The sequence below is a fragment of the Mixophyes fleayi genome, chromosome 11 (assembly GCF_038048845.1).
Source record: "Mixophyes fleayi isolate aMixFle1 chromosome 11, aMixFle1.hap1, whole genome shotgun sequence".
NCBI classification, from domain to species: Eukaryota; Metazoa; Chordata; class Amphibia; order Anura; family Limnodynastidae; genus Mixophyes; species Mixophyes fleayi.
Window position 1 is genome coordinate 85,278,885 of NC_134412.1, and position 19,370 is coordinate 85,298,254.

The 19,370-nt window shown below is 42.1% G+C and overlaps 1 protein-coding gene across 3 annotated transcripts in view; it reads left to right on the forward strand.

Moving 5' to 3' along the window:
• The window catches only part of LOC142106977 (espin-like), a 128,822-nt gene that overhangs the window by 67,569 nt on the left and 41,883 nt on the right, over window positions 1–19,370 (forward strand). For all 3 annotated transcript variants that reach the window (XM_075190065.1, XM_075190066.1, XM_075190067.1), the window contains exon 7: window positions 3,481–3,758. In XM_075190065.1, coding sequence (XP_075046166.1) covers window positions 3,481–3,758 — 278 coding nt within the window. The remainder of the gene's footprint in view (window positions 1–3,480; window positions 3,759–19,370) is intronic.

The window sequence follows — 19,370 nt, forward strand, 5'->3', positions numbered from 1 at the left end:
GACTCACGTCATATTTCATTGCAAAAACCTCAGTGCTGTTTTATTTAATGGATAAGATAGAAATGCGTTTCAGGGACCCGTCTCTGTCACCCATTTTCAGGTGTGAACGTTATCAGCGCCTGACACGTTTTTTTTTTTATCACACAGTTGTTGGATTTAAGGCCTTTCCCTATTTACCAAACCCCTGGGCCGTTGGGCATCACTGGCAATGGTTTTGACCAGGGCTCTCGTCGCCATGGGGAAGCCTATTTACCATGGACAGTAGTGGTACAAATACCACCGTCCACCACTGTTCTCCTATATCAGGATAGTGACAGCCGGGGTTAGTTCCAGAAAAAAAAATGCTTTTATTTTTTAAATAAAGAATTTAGGCAAGATATTAATTGTTTTAGATCATGTTGTTATAGCACATCACCCCTATGTATACAGAAAGCAAAATGAAGCTTGCACACAAAAGAGCATCTTCCCTACAGTCAAACATGGAGGCGGTTCAGTGATGTATTCGGGTTGCTGTGCTGCATCTAGCAATGGATGTCTGTAAATGTGTGCGTCAAAGTGTAGTGTCTGTGTAAGTCATACTTGTCAACTCTCCCTGAACGTCAGGGAGACTCCCTAAAATAGGGGTGATCTCTCTCACTCCCTGAAGAGTCTGGCATTCTCCCTGATGCTGAGCCAGTACAAGACGTGGTTGGCTTCGCCATCTGTGACATGATGACACAGCTCAGAAATTGTGTTCTATGTCCATGTATTGATGCCTATGGAGGTGGCCATTTTCATGGAGACCAAGATTGAATCAAAGACTGACAGGTAAGACAACATGACTTCAGTAATGGAGACAGAAATGTAAAAGACACTTCAGTCTCTAGAGATTCATTAGCTGCTTTTCTTTAGCGCATAGTTGCCTGGAGACTCCCGCATTTCTTTGATCGAAAAGAAACGAGGAAAAGTTGGCAAGTATGGTGCATGTGCTCATTCATACAAGCAGAACATGGAGACCAGGAGCTGGGCTATGCATGCTGAAAAACACTTTGTACTACACTGAAGAGCAAACATAAAGCAACACATTTACAGCAGCCTGCAAAACAGCACAGTGGTGAACCATGGCATTGTGTCACAATAGCTAACAAAGCATGAAGTATGAAGATTACCTTGACCTTTTGGAGCTCCATAATGAACCCTGTGTCAGAAGGTTCCGTCCTAGTCGAAGCTCATGGGTCTTCCAGCAGGACACTGACCCTAAACGCACAGAAAGCCCTCTGGAATTGTTCAGGACAAGACGCTGAAATGACCGGCAATGACTCCAGATCTAAATCCTATAGAACTGTGGAGAGATCTGAGAACAACAGTTCGGAGATGGAATCTGCACATCTGGGAGAACTGGAGACGTTTACACAAGAAGAGGGGACCAAACTGCCAGTAGAGGTGCAGGAAGCTCGTCCATGGTTATTGGAAATAGTTCATTGCATTTACTTTAGCCAAAGGCTGCTACTAATCTTAAGTCTATGTTGTTAGTGCTATTTCTTTTCATTTACTGATTTTAAAAGGATTTTAAGTATTCGCTTCATAATCAAAAACAAAGGTTCTGTAATATTAGCAAAGAAAGAATTGTACAAACCATATACTGTTGTTATTTCACCTTATGTGTAGAGAAAATTGTCATTTGAAAAAAAAGTGCAAAGCTGCCAATATTTTTGGCTGTCCGCACTGTGTGATGGTAACAGGTACTCTCGAAAGGGTGAATCTGCCTTTAAATAGTACTGTACTAAAGCTAATATTTGCTTAAGAAACACGTCTGTTTTTGCTTTAATTAAAGTGATCCCGGAAATACCTTTTTGTCGGAGATGTTGTAAATCACTCCGTTGTTTTATGGCTTTGTATCTTTTCAAGCCGCAGACCTGGTGAAGGAAGGGCGACATGCAGGTACATCGCAGGACTGTGTGCGATGACTGTCGGTGAACTACAACTGCCATCATCCATTGCATGAACAGAACAGTCTCTTCCCTGTGACATCATCAACGACAATATGGCTGCAGCAAGCAGTGTTTTTATTCCTGTCTGGAAAGAGCCAATATTGGCAGATGACACGTAATGAAGTTTAAAGTCAGAGGGGGTGGACCAGATTGTATCATGGCTGCATATTCGTGTCCATTACCCAATGCAACCAAACTAAGCAATATTACTGAACAGTAATCTGCTGCATCTTCTGAACTAAAGTTCATAGGTGCCTTGTTGTATTGTAAATATGTTTTAATTTGTTTCAGACAGGACAACCCCTTTAATATTGTATACCCCCCCTCCCCCAACATTCCTAGATTGAAATTCATGACATTTTAGCCCACACCCCAATTCGTACAGACCATTGGTCTAAATTTGACTAGACCAGGGTTTCCCCAACCCAGTCTTCATATGCCCCCTAACAGTGCATGTTTTCCAGATCTCCTTGTTGGAGCACAGGTGTAGTCATTACTGACTGACACATTATAACAGGTCCACAGGTGGTATAATTATTTCACTAGTCACCTGGAAAACCTGCACTGTTAGGGGGCCATGAGGACTTGGTTTGGGGAACACAGACGACATTTGATTGGTTGCTACAACTTAAGTCTTGGAACTTGTGCTGTTTGCACCACGTCACTTGTCTACAGATTGCTACAGAGAATTTCAAGACGTTTCTTGTTGAGTCACTGTGTAAACCTTGTACAAGTGTATCTGGTGCACATTCATTGTAGAAGTGTAAGTGAGTGGATTATTACGTAACTGGTCAGGACATGAAATTAGGCCAGGGCAGTAGAGGTTACGTATTCATCCTGTTGAACAAAAGCAAAACTACTTGAATGACCACGGTATTATCTTCCACTGCATTAAATCCCACTGTTTGCTAATCTGAGATCAAACCAGTTATATGTATGTGCCATTTATCTGCCTGTGCAATTCCTATTATGACGTCTCTCTTGGTATTATCCACAATTAAAATATTTACAGTTTTATACGTCACTGTTAATTTATTTCACATTTAATCTGTTAAAAGACTAACACGCCCCCGCTACGGCTCTGATATCCTTTCCTCTGGTTTCACAGGTGCTATATTTAAAACACACACCTGGTTTTTGTTTTTTGTTTCTTCTTCCTACACTTTCTAGGATTTTCGTGCAGTCTCCTTTTCCTAGTACAAAAGGCTTTTGTTTCAAACGGAGAGAAATATAGATCGGAGAAAAGCTCTGGTCACCGGGTCACACAATTGTTTTTCCTCCGTAATAAAATGTTATGTCACAAGCTTATAAGCCTGTGTTGGTTTATAAAGACTCAATGTTGGCTTGTCCAGGCTCTCTAGAGTATTAAACTTCCATGCACCCTCTATAATCCACAGAGTAACCCATCGGCTACCAGTTGTAGTATAAAAATTAGTTGTGCCATGGAGACATTTTTTAATTTTATCTCTTGAAGTGCTAACGCAATATGGTTGTATTTGTTTTCTCTCAGGGCCTCCTGAAACGGCCATCACTGATATGCAGACGTACATGGACTTGTTGAATCCTGAAGTAGAACCAAACGCTAACAAGAAAGGAGACGGCTCGGTTATCCCCCCTCCACCTCCACCAGCGTTTCCGCCGCCTTTGCCACCTGCGCCGGATCCTAGACTGCCGCCACCTCCATGCTATCCAGCGCCAAACCCGCCTGAGGGCCAGCACACGTCTGAGATCTACGTGCAGGCGAAGAACAACCTTCGCCACGTCGAGAGCGAGACGCTGAGTGAAGAGGTAATTTTATGAAGTGCAAAAATAACTATTTTCACACCTGTATAAAGTCAAAAGACTAGTTTTTATTTTTGAACATTAAATTTTAAGGGACCAAAAGTTGGTGTAAAATCAGTGAAAGTGTAAAAATTAACTCAAACTTCAAGTAATAAATATTCAAGACTGTTTACCGTTGAGCAAATGATTTGCTCAGCGTGACAAATTTCCACAAAGGCGACTTTCCATGAAAAATATACGTCTGTGAGGTAAATTAAAATTGTAACTCGATAAAAGGAAAAGAAAATTATTCCAATTTGAACAAGCAGATGAACTTTGGAAACCGTAGGAAATACCATATATGGGAAATGTGAGAGAGAGTCATGTAAAATCTGGAAATGTTGTATATGAAACGTGTTGGGTAATGAGGGGATTGTAAAACAAAATAAAAGTGGAAAATCAGGAAGCGGAAAATTGGGCTTTAATGTGAGGTGGTTTTCAGGACCAGTTAATCTCTCCTGGTCACCTGTGCAGGAATTATGGGCTCTAAGGATAATTTATGACAATGTAATAATTCAGACCTCTTGAGGCATAGGCAAACCGAGTAGAGGGGAGGGGGGGGGGGGTCCTAGTGCCTGGAAACCCCTCTCCAAGCCTGGGGCACTGTATAATTGAGGTGGCTGGACCCTGCTTTCGCTTCACACAGCTCTGCTTGAAAAGGGAGAGCTGCATGCAGTAGTACACGTGGTATTGTCCATGTATATTATGGGGATAGGAAGAGTTGGAGAGCAGCCAAGCACTGCCTAAATTTATAGCCACGCCCCCATGCATGCTGGTCACGCCCACTGGCGGCGTGGTGTGGAAACCCCCCTCTACAAATCCTGTGTTTGCCCCTGTCAGTGGTGCTAAATCTGGTCACTTCTAGAAGGAGCTAGGAATATTGTAATGGTCCTTGTTATACGTAATTGTGAGCAAAGTGCAAAAATATGCCATATATTGTGCTTTCCTCAGGGGTGTAACACCACTAACTGGACCCCACAGCAAGATGTTGGCACTGCCCTTCCTGAAGAGCAGCAAAGCTTTTCTGAGGGCCCCATCATCACCGGGCCCCAAGCAGTCGCATGAGCTGCTCCGGAGATAGGCCCACATGCCAAAAGGAGAATTTGTGCTGGATATTTTGCGGGTAATTCCTAGTTTAACGGGTAGCTCCCCAAGACCTAGAGGTGCCGGTAATCCCGCCTCAGCTCGTGTGTTCTGTGGTATCAGCCCATGTGTTCTGTGATAGACTGGTGCAATTTATATGGGAAAGCGCATTAATTAGCAGAAATCTACCAATATAATTAAAACCTATAAAAATATTTTAAAAAAAGATTGATATGTGAAATTAAGTCACTCCTGATATGACTTTGGGCCATTTTCTGATCAGACAAAACCACATCCCTGTCCAATCAGGTCACACCAGTATCGTGTGCTGAGAGGCAATTTTTTCAGGTAGCCACGTCCCTGTTTTGTTGCTGAAAATCGGGACTCTCCCTCAAAGATCGGGATTGTTGGGTGTATGCACGAACACACGGGGTAGATATAACTTTACAGGGATGGGATTGTTGCTACTAAATTACATTTGTTTTGATGTATTTAAAATAATATTAAATATATTAGGATGCATATAGAATTATAGATAAAAAAAGATTATCTTTTGTGTGAAGATTATAAAGTCAGACCATAAATGAAAATGTGATGTAAATCTCGTTACGTTGTAAGGGTGTCAATTTCAGTAATGTATTTACATGTTCAGTCATGATGTTGTATTAAATTCACAGCATACTTGAATACAATCATTTTTTTTTGGGGTATGGGCTACAATTTCCTCTGCATCGTATATGGGGAGATAGGGGGGTCCTCAGATAAAGCTTTGCACTGTATTTGGGATGATTAACAGCACAGAGGTCTCTCCAATGTACTGCAGGGAGGGGTTCACCTGAATAAGATTTGTCTAGTATTTGGTGGAACATTATACAGGTGAGACTAGCAGGCTGGGTTTTGCACAATAATTTCTTTTGGTGCCATAATTGTTACACTAGTGTGTACTTTGTTGGGTTGGGTACTTTTTAACGGTACAGATAACTCCGACACCGAGGAGTACTACACTAAAATTCAGAATGTGGGAAAAAACGATTGTAATATAAGCAGACTTACCTCCAAACCGATGCTGTAGGTCTCCGATGGCAGCAGTATGGTGACTCCAAGTTATCATCATCGGCATTTATTTATATAGCGCCAGCATATTCCGTAGTGCTTTACAATTGGGATTCCGACTATTCAGGTGTCCGTCAGTAGATTTTCAAGTCATTGCGACCTGTATCACTTTTAATTTAAAAGCGGCAATGTCAGGACCCCGCAGGTTAAGTGTTTAAACACTTAACCCGACATTGCTGCTTTAAATTAAAAGTGATACAAGTCGCAATGACTTGAAAATCTACTGACGGACACCTGAATAGTCGGAATCCCAATTGTAAAGCTCTACGGAATATGTTGGCGCTATATAAATAAATGCCGATGATGATAACTTTGAGTCACCATCCTGCTGCCATCGGAGACCTACAGCATCGGTTTGGAGGTAAATCTGCTTATATTACAATCGTTTTTTCCCACATTGGGAATTTAAGTGTAGTACTCCTCGGTGGTGGAATGGTGGTAATCGTGAAAACAATTACCACCGACTTTATTGGCACCGTGTCATTAATATATTATTTTTGCCCAAGCACAGCTTGCTAACGTAAACCTTGCTTTTGCTGGAGCAACACAGCCTTTTATATTGCTGCAGAAATACTTTATTTTTCCAGGACTTCTAAAGGTGCTCAGGTTCAGGTCCTGTCCCCACTGGGACGCGTTTCGCACTTTCAAGTTACACTTCAAAAAGTGCATTTCTAGGCTCACCGCGACCCAGAAGACACACAAGTGATATAGTTACCAACGACGGCCCCAGTATCCTCTCACTCTCATAAGTAACGTAAAACACAAGTCAGGCTAAATAGCAGGATTTTATGTGGGAAAACGGGAACGTTAAGAGTTTAAATGGCTGGGCCCTGAAAGGAAGTTGGTTGGACTTTCATGTGACACGTTAAAGCATTGCATTTAGCTATCTTTTGCCATTCATAAATGATCCTTACTGACCTTTTGAGAGCTATTCTGTTTGTGTATGATTTTAATAGTTTTGGGTACAGGTTAATGGCCCCATTGTACAAGCAAAGTTTTGTCCTTTTAATGTCTGTCCTGTGCCAACAGATTATATTATTGTATTGGTGAATGGTCATGTCGGTGCCTCTGCTGGGCGGTGTCCAGTGGCGGAACGATCATTGGTCAGCAGGTGCTGTGCACCGAGGCCCACTGAGATAATGGGGCCCGCTAGCGGGGAACTAATGAGCTGTGAGCCCCGGTTCCCTCTTCCCCGATTCCCTGCATCGGGGCCCACAGTTCACTAGTTCCGCCTCTGGTGATATCATGGTATGGTTTGTCTCTGCCGGGTGGTATAATCATTTTTATGCCTGTGCTCATTGGTATAGTCGTAAGGATGCCCCTGCTGGCTAACATATATGGTTCAAGCTGGAAATCGGAGCAGAGCCAACTAACACTGGCGTAGACTGTCTAGTAGACGGAAGGAGAGGTGCGGTCCGAGACGTTAGAAGCATCTGCTGTGGATCCTCCCAGCAATAAGGGAACTGATCACAAGACCATTTTTAGAATGAAATGCAGTCATGTTTTTCATTTTTAAAATATCCCTAACTAGCATATTTTAATTATTTTAATAATATATAGGGGACGACAGAAGAGAGAGAGGAATACGTGAGGTGATGGGGGTACAACTCTCAAAATGAAATATAGCAACAAGAATTTATATAAATGAACTAATAAAGTTATATACATAGTAACTTCAATGAAAATCTACAGAAGTCGGCAAGTCTGTGCTGGACGTTTTAAGACTTAACTTGTTCTTTTTTTTTTCCCCTTTCAAATATACCCCCTTGATGCTAGTTTACTGCATGGACATTTAGTAACCTGTCATTCTTGGAATTAAATTCAGCGTGCCTTAAAGCTAAACTTATCTTCTGAGGGTTCAAGGTACCGAATTGATGATGATGATTGTTGCCTCTTTGCCCTGTACACTAGATTAAAGATGTGTACCTTAAGATGCGTGCAACTAACAATATAGGTGTGGAAATGCGAGTGGGCAGTGGCATCTTTGTACATACGTAATCGGCACGTCTTTACATTTAAGCCCAAGGCCCACAGACTTCTTCAGTTATTTTCTACTTTAAATCAAGAAAAATCTAATTTTTAATTAGGATCATGATCATTAGTTTCGTTTATAACAGAAGGGGGCTAGTTCTCCCAAGCTTTCATTATGCAAAACTATTACAACGTCCCTGTTTTCTACTAGATTAGACGATACCTGATTTCCGTACCAGAAAATCCCACTCCTCGCCTTTACAGAGGGCTCAAATTACTGGTAATATATTATCTTGTGCTATAAAAATTCTCATGTTGTCCTGACTACAGGTTGTCACACTCTGTCACTCACAGGAGGAATTATATCGCTTCCGTGGTTTTAATTAGCATCTACTTTTTCACACTACTGACATTTCCTGTAGTCGAGGAAGCGGGGCTCTACATTAATCATCCATTTCCATTGTAGGTGAGGTTTTTAAATGAGGTTTTAAACTGAAAGAAGTTGCGCCCTGCGAGAAAACAGTTGAGCTGGGCTTAGCGGCTGGTGTACCTGCGGAGACAACTGGGAGTGACGGCAATACCCATGACTGTGTGTCCTGATGTACTTGGGTGAACCAATATGGGCACACTACGGAGTAATGGATAGGCATTTTGAGGCTATATAAGTAATCCAAAAAAAACAAAAAAACACGTGGTCAGAGGCCACTAATTTACAGCTGTGAGGGTCTTATAACTGAATATTAATCTGGAAAGGAGATGGACTGAGGCCCATGTCCCACACATCCATTGGCCAATTGCTGAATTCGGCCTGATTGACGTTGCCTTCTGTGGAATTCGGTCCTGTTTTATCCCTGTGCTTTCCTAGGTTGGTATCGCGTATCCGTTTGCTGATAAACACCTTTGTTGTGTAAGTCCTGGTGGCAGATAAGCATAGCTTATTTTAAGGGGGCTGCTATAGGCAAAGAACATGCCAGCCTGGTTACTAGAGTTTATCGACGGAGTGGGTCCAGACGTGACTCCTACAGGACAGGTAGTAAATGCATTGACTAGATTCCCAAACGACACCACGTATATAGAAACATTTTATAGGATGCAGTATGTTTGTGGAAGGTATTTCTGAAAGTGGGTTAGTTGTAGTATTTAATTTACCCCTGTAGGGAGGTGCAAAGGGACAGAGCAGAGGAAGTTCTTAAGATAGTACTTTTTTTTCCAGTGAATGATTTGTGGGGGTCTCTTACAATGTGGAACTAGAAAGGGTTCAGAGAAGGGCGACAAAATTGATAAAGGGTATGGAGTCATTAAGTTATGAGGAAAGGTTAGCTAGTTTAAACATGTATACTTTAGAAAAGAGGCGTCTAAGAGGAGATATGATTACTATGTACAAAAACATTAAGGGTCAATACGGAACTTTCATGGGAACTTTTTACCCCAAGGACTATACACAGGACACGGGGTCATCCCCCTAAGGTTAGAGGAGAGGAAATTTCACAACCAGCAAAGGAAGGGGTTCTTTACAGTAAGGGCAGTCAAGATATGGAATTCACTGCCAGGGAAGGTTGTGATGACAGATTCAATAGATATGTTTAAGAAAGGGTTAGACAAATTTTTTTTTTGCGGAAAAGTGTATCCAGAGATATGACCGTTAATTAAAAGGAAGGATAGTAAGGGATATAGGGTAAAAATAGGACTGCAATATTGGGTCTGGGGGGACTTTCACAATTCAAACAGATTGGCGGTTGCTTACTCTGGATCAATTTCAAATATAAGAGCAGGATCGCAGGAGATCCAAAATAGGTTGAGCTTGATGGACTGGTGTCTTGATGAGTCATGAGTCAACCCTCTAGGCCGCCTCCTGCCCCATCTAATTCTGAAATGATATAAAAAGCACCCATGTTATTAGGCCTCCTTCCCTATAACCAGCCCCAACTTTAAATGAATAACCTTCACATTTTATAAATAGACATATAGCCTCCCACCTCCCAAACAACCCGAACATTAAATTTATAGCATTCACATTTAATAAACAAACCTATTTACTTTAAACATTAATTGGTATTCACATTTAAGAAGTAACGATTATTCTCCCCAAACTGTGCACCACGTAAAATTGATAGCCCCCAAACTATCCCAACATTAAAGTAATACTATCTTAAAATAATAGCATACCTACCTTAAACCCAGTACTAAATTAAATAGTCCCCACTATCAATTATATAGCCCTCATCTCAAATATATCTCCCCACCAATAAAACAGAAGCTCCCACACACAATTAAATGATTAGCCCCCACCCTACTATAAAATTAATGGCTTATAGACCAACCACATTACATCAAGAGCCAATCACCTCCCCGTCCATTGACATCCCTCCTCCCTCTCCAACACTTACATTAAAAGCCCCCTACCCGTTGCAGAAAGGTAATGCAGAAATAAACTCCTCTGATAAATGGAATTATATGCATGAAAAGGGAAAATGATGCTTTACTTAGACGATCTACATTGACAGGGAAACCCTTAAATTTCTATTATCTGCTTCCTATGAATTCTACAACACGACCTGTGACTCGTTGCACCTGTCCGGCCTTCCGGAAGTTCACCTTGTCGTAGCTTAAAGCTATAGAATATGGCTGTTTTGTAAAGGATGTTTTAAAATTCAGCGCAGTCCTTTAATTATTTTTACCACCGTTTTGTCTCCCTCAGACAAAGCTTTTCTTGCCGAGATAAATGGTACCCAGTGCGTCTTTTCATCGCGAAAGCCCGTGGGTAAACATCACAACAAAGCAGACAATGGGACTTTTGTACTCGCTTGCCAGAGGGACCGCGTACAAAGTCCGTGGGCTGAAAAAGTGATGCTTGACTATATAATCTCTCTAATTGGGATAGCCCAGGGACGGCCAAGATTTTAACAATACTTGTAGCAAAGAAAAATTTAAAAAAATAAGTGTTGTTTGAGACTTTGTTACATTCCGAATATAAGCAACAATTTTGTTTTTAGTTGATGAACTTATGCGCTTACTTGTCTACAGTAGGTAACAGGAGCTGTTATACATTATTAAATGCAGTCTCTTGGTCAGCGAAGTACTTCATTGTATGTAGGAATAATGACAGACTTGGGTCTTGTTGGAAAGAGTCGCTCTTTTGTGTTCCAAGTGTTAATAGACGTCCAGCCGCATTTGCATAATATGGAGGAACAGTGCCCTATTTGTTGTGCGTTTTTTGATTTTTTTTTTATACTGTGGCGTTGCAAGTATGCATCTTACAGCCCTGAGCTTGCCAGCTGCACCATTAACCACTGCGCTGGAGGTTAACGCTGCTAGAAAATAAAAACCCAAGTGTCTGGTGTCTCTGAAATGTGAACCCAAGGCTTCTAAACCCCAGAGAAGAGATGACCGAAGATTAATTTCCCCGTTCAAAAGTCAACTGAATAATAAGGAAGTAAAAATCCATTTTAATAGAATATACCTCTTATATAACATGCTATCTGCTTTAAGTCAAGTAATATAAATGCACTTCTACCTTCCCATTGAACAATGCTCTCTGTGCATGTCTCTCTATGCAAATTCAGCCCGTGTACTTTATTTCAATAGACGAGCAATAAACTTTAAGGTATATGCATAATTTAACATGTTGGTTTTTTTGTTTGTTTTTTAAGAAGCCAGGTACAAATTCATTTAACTGAAAAACAACCAAAAATACATGAGTAAAATATACCTGGTATTTAGTGAATACATATACATCATCATCATCATCTATTTATCTAAACTATACTGTCATCTGTGTATCGGACAAGTATTTAAACTAAGGCCGTGGTGAGTAACAGGTGCCCGACCACCCATCCACCTACACACCCATGGGGCCACAAATACCCCTTATGTCAATTGCAGCTCTCTTAGTTCCAACTTTAGACCTCTCAACTTCTACAAACAACACATTGAATAATATTCTATGATCTGATAGCATTGTCTTCTCAACTGGCGTCTAGATCATCTTGGAAGAGATGCATTTGCAGGAGGTCCTCCATCACTAATGAGGCTCCAAAGGTTCATAAATGAGGAAAGTCCCCAGAATACCCTAAACCTGATTGAGCCAGGGCCTTGTAGGTGCTTTGATTATTCTAACTAGACCATTGGAAAGGGTGGGGAAATTTTCCCTAAATTTCCGATACACAGCAGCTCTGGAAAGAGTGATCTACAGACTATGCACGTACCACTCTTCCGTTTAAAGGGGCAAACCTTTATAGTGATTATCTTATATTTTAGCGGCCATAAAGTAAAACCATGACCTTGGCTTAACTATGACGTACGGCTCAAAGGGCGCATAATGTTTATAATTGAGCCACAATGCTGAGAAAATGTTCTATTTATATCAACATTATTAAGCAAGCAGAAAAGATTATTATCTCATTACAGTCAAAGGGTGAAGACTGAACTTTGTTCAATGGTTGTATTTGACCGTAACTTCCTGAATTACTAATAATAGCTACTTCTTAAGGAATGAGGGCAGGAGAAGCCAGACAGGTCTGATTACAACAGCCTAGAAGAAGCAGGTAGACCACTCAATGGAATATTGTTTTCTTTGTAAACGTATTAGTTTTTATAACCTGCAGTAGACTTTCAACCCATTTTGAGAATAATTTGTGTAATTTTTTTATTGGGAGGTTGTTTGACATCTGACATTGTGTTTCCTGCTTCCTTGGGGTTATGAGTTTTTACTGTTTTTATAACGTTCATAATCATGACCAGGAAACACGTTAAGGAATAAATACGGTTAGTTAGCTTAGATAGCATTTTTCTCATGATTTGCATTAAAGTAGTTTATAGGTGGATTTACTGCACCTGTCCTGATCTACGATTTCTTTCCTTTGAGGTGGATGTATGCATTGTATTCACCTGTTTTTGTTTTTTGTTTTTCTCCAGCTGTGTCTGTGTGTAAGCAAAGTTGGGGAGTGGGGTCCTAGAACCAACCAGTACCCAGTCTTGGGGGGAAAGGGGCGGGGGGTCTAGAACCAACCGTTACCCAGGCTGGTGGGGATCTAGAACCAACCTGTACCCAGAGGGGGGAGGTCTAGAACCAACCAGTAGCCAGTCTGGGGGGGAGGTATAGATCCAACCAGTAGCCAGTCTGGGGGGCAGGTATAGATCCAACCAGTAGCCAGTCTGGGGAGGAGGTATAGATCCAACCAGTAGCCAGTCTGGGGAGGGGGGGTTCTATAACCAACCTATACCCAGTCTGGGGAGAGGGGATCTAGAACCAACCTATACCCAGTCTGGGGAGAGGGGATCTAGAACCAACCTGTACCCAGTCTGGGAGGGGGGGGGGGGTTCTAGAACCAACCTGTACCCAGTCTGGGAGGGGGGGTTCTAGAACCAACCTGTACCCAGTCTGGGAGGGGGGGGGGGGTTCTAGACCCAACCTGTACCCAGTCAGTGGATCTGAATTTTTACATTCATGAGAGATGCCATTTGCCAAGTACAATAGAAATATTTCAGAAATGTGTGTTGTATATCTGCACTCATGCTCAAATGTTGTCTTTTTGGGAAATGTCACTGAGACTCGGATTCCATCAGAGGCTCTGCTAATTGTTCTGGTTTTTTTATATCGGTATTCAGTGATTTTTAAGAAACTATTTTATTAATGTAGCTCATAACTTTGTGTTATAGTGTGTGTGTGCAGATGTGATGGAATTTTTTGGGGGCTTCAGGGTCCTTTGAGAGCCTAGAAATCCACCTGTGTGTGTTGTGCTCAGTGCAGACAAGAATTTATTCTCAATATCGCCTCCCGAATTGTAATGTCCGTGAAGGTTTGGCCTTGCTTTGGCAGAGCTATACCTGAAACTCAGTTGACTTTGAGAGAAGCCCTCAGTAGAAGAAGGTAGCCTAAAATAGGGTTGGAACTACTAGAGATCCACAAAATTGGAAGTCCCAAGACAATCTATGAAAGGACCTAAGGAATGACTTTTTAAGGAAATATTTTGGATTTGATATGATTAGATGGAGCAAAACTCATTCCCCTGACAATGGCCATGGAGATGTTGTAGTAACCTGGACCACCAATCCCTCTTGTAATAGTATAAGGTGAAGCAATTGAGTAAACTCTTTTAAAAGGCCGACGATTCTCTCATTTGCTTACACACCACATTCCACAGCTAGGGGGGTTCAACCTATGATGCCTTGCTGTTGGCTAAGAGGCCATAGCTGTAGACATTCCAAATTGAAAATTTGGGGCCATGCCCGCGACCCAACCAAGCAAAGTACATTTCCTGCAAGGCCATGACCCTTTTTATGACGGGCCACACCCCTTTCGGCCATCAAAAATCAGGACTGTTGCCAGTTATGGGAGGTTCAACTTTTACGTTAAGAGCCGGGTCCGAGGGTGTTGTGGGTTTTGAGGACTATATGGTGGTATGCATTTTCATGGTAATCTGTAGTTTTTACATCAAACAACAATTCAATGGCCATCCACCTGGACTGCAGTCCCGCTTAGCCTTGGAGAGCTGCTATTGTTCACCATTCTAAAATAAAATGGGTGTGAGCTGAGGGACCAATGAGAACTACAAGGTCCTTCAGCCGGATCGGTGAGATGAATGATGGAGCCAAACGGCTGCATGATGCAGTGATGGTATGGTGAGTTTTTCACCTTCCCCGGCAATGCACAATCACCTGCAGTGGCGGCTTCATCATGCTCCAGAGAGGTGGTAATTTCCACCATAAACCGCCAGAAAAATAAATAACCGTTATTTGCAAATCATTGTATTGAAAGACAGTTATGAAAAATATGGGCACAGTTTTCCATTAAGGTGTATTTGTGGGCTGTGCTGAGATGTTATCATGAAATTGGGACCAGTGCCATAGTCCTGGTATCCATGTATGTATTATAATTTTGTGTTGCCTTAAGTTCAATATATCATGTTTTAATCAACACGCTCTGCAAAAACCGTTAACGAAGGCACTCCTTGCACAGCCACTAAAGTAAAAGCATGCACCAGCTTCCGATAATGATCCCCCCCATTGCTTGCTGTTCATTAACAATTAAAGCCCGTTCCTTTCAGGAAGGAGCGATCAGAAAAATGACACCATTATTGGCATAAAGAAGTAATGGGCAAGCAAATGCCTTAATGAATGGAGCCATGCACAGAGACACAAAGCATAGTGAGAGAGTCCTGAAGAATGGGTGCTGATGGAGCTGCCCTACTTAATGCAAACTTTAGCTGCAGAACATTGCACAAAACAGTTTCCAATGCTTAGTTATGATACTTTATGTAAGTAAATGATAAGATGCAAAAGAAAAACTAGATCAATAATCTAAAGATTAATACAGATAAAAGCCCACAGCTATATGTATTATCTAGCAAACAAATACATCCGGGCGCTAATGCAACCTAAAATAGGATTAACCAGCAGCTTTATATGGGCTCCAGACCCATAAGGTAGAAAAACAATAATATATACAAATAAAGCGCTAGGTGGATCCTACAAAATTTTAATAAAAATATTATGCACAATTGTACACACAGTGGTTTATGGCCATAAAAGCCCACAGCTATATGTATTATCTAGCAATTTAGGCATAACTTTTTTATTAATTAATTGGGATCACATGTTTGTCTGTGCATAATGCTGATTAACTTTGCAGAAATCCGTGGTACGTTGTGATATCACTTCTTGTGGAACTGTGACTTTGCTGCAAGTGGACACTTATGGGTCTATTTAACAAGAGGCTCTTTCACTGCTTTTTGGTATTTAACAAAGGGTTAACAAAATCAGAGGTTTCTCCGGCCTTAACCCCATTACCAGGGCTTACCGCTGTCCTCATAGAGGTGCAGCAATAGTCAATTTCAGCAAAGTAACGTCTTTCAGTTCAAGGGGCTTATCTAACAAATAATGATAGTGCACTATCGTGCACTTACCCATAAAAAAACGTCCCTCTGTGTCCCCTGCATATTTAAGAAGGGTGCATCGCAGCAGATATCGTGGATATCTGCTTCTTTGCATTCCTTTTCGTTTTGGGGAGCAGTCACCATTCTACAGTATGGTGACTGCTCCTGGCCGCAATCTAACAAGTTCCGAAAAAACTTGTTAGAAACTGACTGAAGCTGGGGTACATTATCATAAATGAAAAATTTTAGTGCTGTCAGCTCTGTTCTGAAGAGCAGAACTGGACAGCGCATGTGTGGAGGGATCACATGATCCCTCCCTGTCACTCACAGCTCTCTCTCGTTGCAGAGACACAGCGGAGATGTTTGTGCGCATGTGCAGTTCTTCGAACTGCACATGTGCAATTGATGTATGAAGAGGAGCGAAGATGACAAGGAGGAGATCCGGAGACAGCGCATTCCGAAGAGGGGGGTAAGTATGTTTTTTTTTTTTATCACAGAAACAGCAGTTTATCGGAACCGCTGTTTCTGTGTTCCGTTTTTCATAAATTTGAGAAATAGTTAAATCAATGCGATAAGGATTGAAAACTATTTTTTCACTTTATGAGACGATTCATAAATGTGCCCCTCTATCTATATGGGAGGTGAGGGGAAAATGAGCATAGATTTGAGTAAACACATTGAGGCTGTGTGTCCCTGAATTGTTCCGAGGACACATCTTGGCACCTCGCAGCAAATTAAATTCACCCCCCTTAAAAATGCTTTGTGGAGGAGGGAGGTGGGGTCTTCATCAGGGCAACCAGAGCCGCCCTGGCAGGGTAGATTGCAGTCGTACTGCATTTTTATAGTGACCGTGATGGGGTCATAAATAGACCAGTTATTCTTTATAGTTTATCAAAGAGAATCAAAAAAACAAGTATGCACAGAGCCTCTCATTATAACATGTTACCTGTTAATAGCTCTGGAACATGTTTAGCTTTTTCTGAAAGTATATAATGTCTGTGTTGCTTTTAAGTATGATCCTACCAGCATAATACAAGGTTAAACAGTAACCTAGATTTCAGCAGTATAGTTTAATAGAAAAGTATTCATTATCCTTATTGTGTGTAAGTGTGTCTACAAAACTATATTTCCAGGAAGTAGGTAACTATAATGTTACCCATACTTACCAACTCCCGGGAGAGGGGGCGTGACTGGAGGGCAGGAGGAGGCGGGACGAGGCCAATCGCGTAATTTTGGCCCCGCCCCCCGCGAAAACGTAATTTGTGTCACGGGGGGCGGGGCCAAAATGACGCGATTGGCCTCATCCCGCCCCCGCCAAAATGGCCTGAATCACCAATGATGCGATTCTCGGTGTGAGATTGGGATGCGGGAGAAATGCCAGCTTGCCCGGGAGACTGACCCGAATTTCGGGAGTCTCCCGGACTTTCCGGGAGAGTTGGCAAGTATGATGTTACCAAAACCCCCCCCCCCCCCGACCCAAAAAAAACAAACAAAAAAAAAACTCGAGAGAGAGCTGCTGCGCAGGGGGGGTTTCTAGAGACTCAGAAACACCCCCTGCGTGCGCCACTGGATTGTGTACACTAACAGTAATCCATGAAATCATCATTTATTTATATAGCGCCACTAATTCCGCAGCGCTGTACAAAGAACTCATTCACATCAGTCCCTGCCCCATTGGAGCTTACAGTCTAAATTCCCTAACACACAGACACACTAGGGTCAATTTTATAGCAGCCAATTAACCTACTAGTATGTTTTTGGAGTGTGGGAGGAAACCGGAGCACCCGGAGGAAACCCACGCAAACACGGGGAGAACATACAAACTCCACACAGATAAGGCAATGTTCGGGAATTGAACTCATGACCACAGTGCTGTGAGGCAGAAGTGCTAACCACTGAGCCACCATGTTGCCCCATGAAATGTATGGGAACGTGCTACACGGCTGGGGTGAGTTATATAATGCACAAACCAAAATGCATATACAATTGGAAATACTGTATAGTTATAACAAACACTGGAATATGGCTATGTAATACCTGAGTCACTGGTACTGTCACAAAGCACTGCACTCTGCTGTGATTGGCTGAGCATTTTAGTGCCCTAACCGGTCTGCCAGTCATAACCGAGCTTGTCATAAGAAAGGTTTCCCATGATAGGTCTACAGAATCAGAATGTTGACGTCTTCATGGTATTCTGAACCAATTGCTGTAAACCTACTGTGCCTTGCAGTGTCTGAGCGTGGCCAGGAGTGTTCCCACCACCATGTTTGTGGCAGTGCCTTGACTGTCCCTTTCCAAGCCCGTAGTGTTGATGACTTACCTGTCAGGTCAGGTGAGAGCTGAGTCACTTATTTAAATTCAATAATTTGCCAGAGTCACCAGACACCACCTGTTAAAGCAAAGGTAAGAGAAGCACCTTGGCTGTCAGCTGTCAGTACGACGTCCATGGTGGAGAGGGGGGAGGGGAAGCCCAGGACCTGGGGGTTGATTGATTGAAGAGGGTGTTAATGGTCAGGGTTACTAGTTATAGAGGGGGAGCAGGTTAATAATGATTAAGGGGTTATTATATGGTTTGGGGTTGCTGCTGATGATAGAGTTAAAGGTGATGGGTGATGACTGCTAGACTGCCAAGGGGCGTGTGACCAGGTAGAGCTTGGAGCGTCTGTTTGGACCTCCCGCTCACACAGATCTTGCAGTCATTGTGCAGACAACAGGAACAAAGGAAAATGCTGTTAAAATAATAATGCTGACAACTATTGACATACTATAGACGGCTATAGACATACTGAATAGAATGGGTGTATTGTATGTCAGAGCCATGACACAATAGAGGTAGGATTCCCATTTTCAGGAAACTCATTGTAAAAGTACAAGCTGTTCCTACGTACTAGCCAGTTTTCTAACATCCATAATTATGTGCAATGACTGGGACCTGCTCAGGCTTCTCCCCTTAATGTCTCTAAAGAATATTGACTGGTTAGTCTGCATCTAAAACAAGGACGTATACATATCATAAACATAATGTGCGATCTTTATCTTAAATAGTTTACAACATACCTCCAAATATTCCTGATTAGAAAATCTGGTCACATACATTAGGTTATGCCCCCCAATGTGCCAAGACCATGCCCTGGTTTCATCTGTCCTGCTCACTGCCATAAAATAGTTATTTTTGCATTTTTTGCCTAATGTAAAAAAATGGAGCTGTTTGGGTATATTCTGTTAGTTTATTCATCATTCGTAGATTCCTAAGAATAGATTTATCTAACCTTCTAAAAAGGAAAAGTGAAGGTGTTGCCCATAGCAACCAATTGGCTATTATTTTCTAGAACAGCGAAGGGGCCACACGTGCAACCCTCCGGCCTTCAAAGGGGCCACACAGAGGAAGGAGGGAGAGCGCAGTGCACTCCCTCCTAATCCGGGTATGTCATGTGACCGCCCTCCTAATCCGGGTATGTCATGTGACCTTCCTCCTAATCCGGGTATGTCATGTGACCCGCCTCCTAATTCGGGTATGTCATGTGACCTCCCTCCTAAT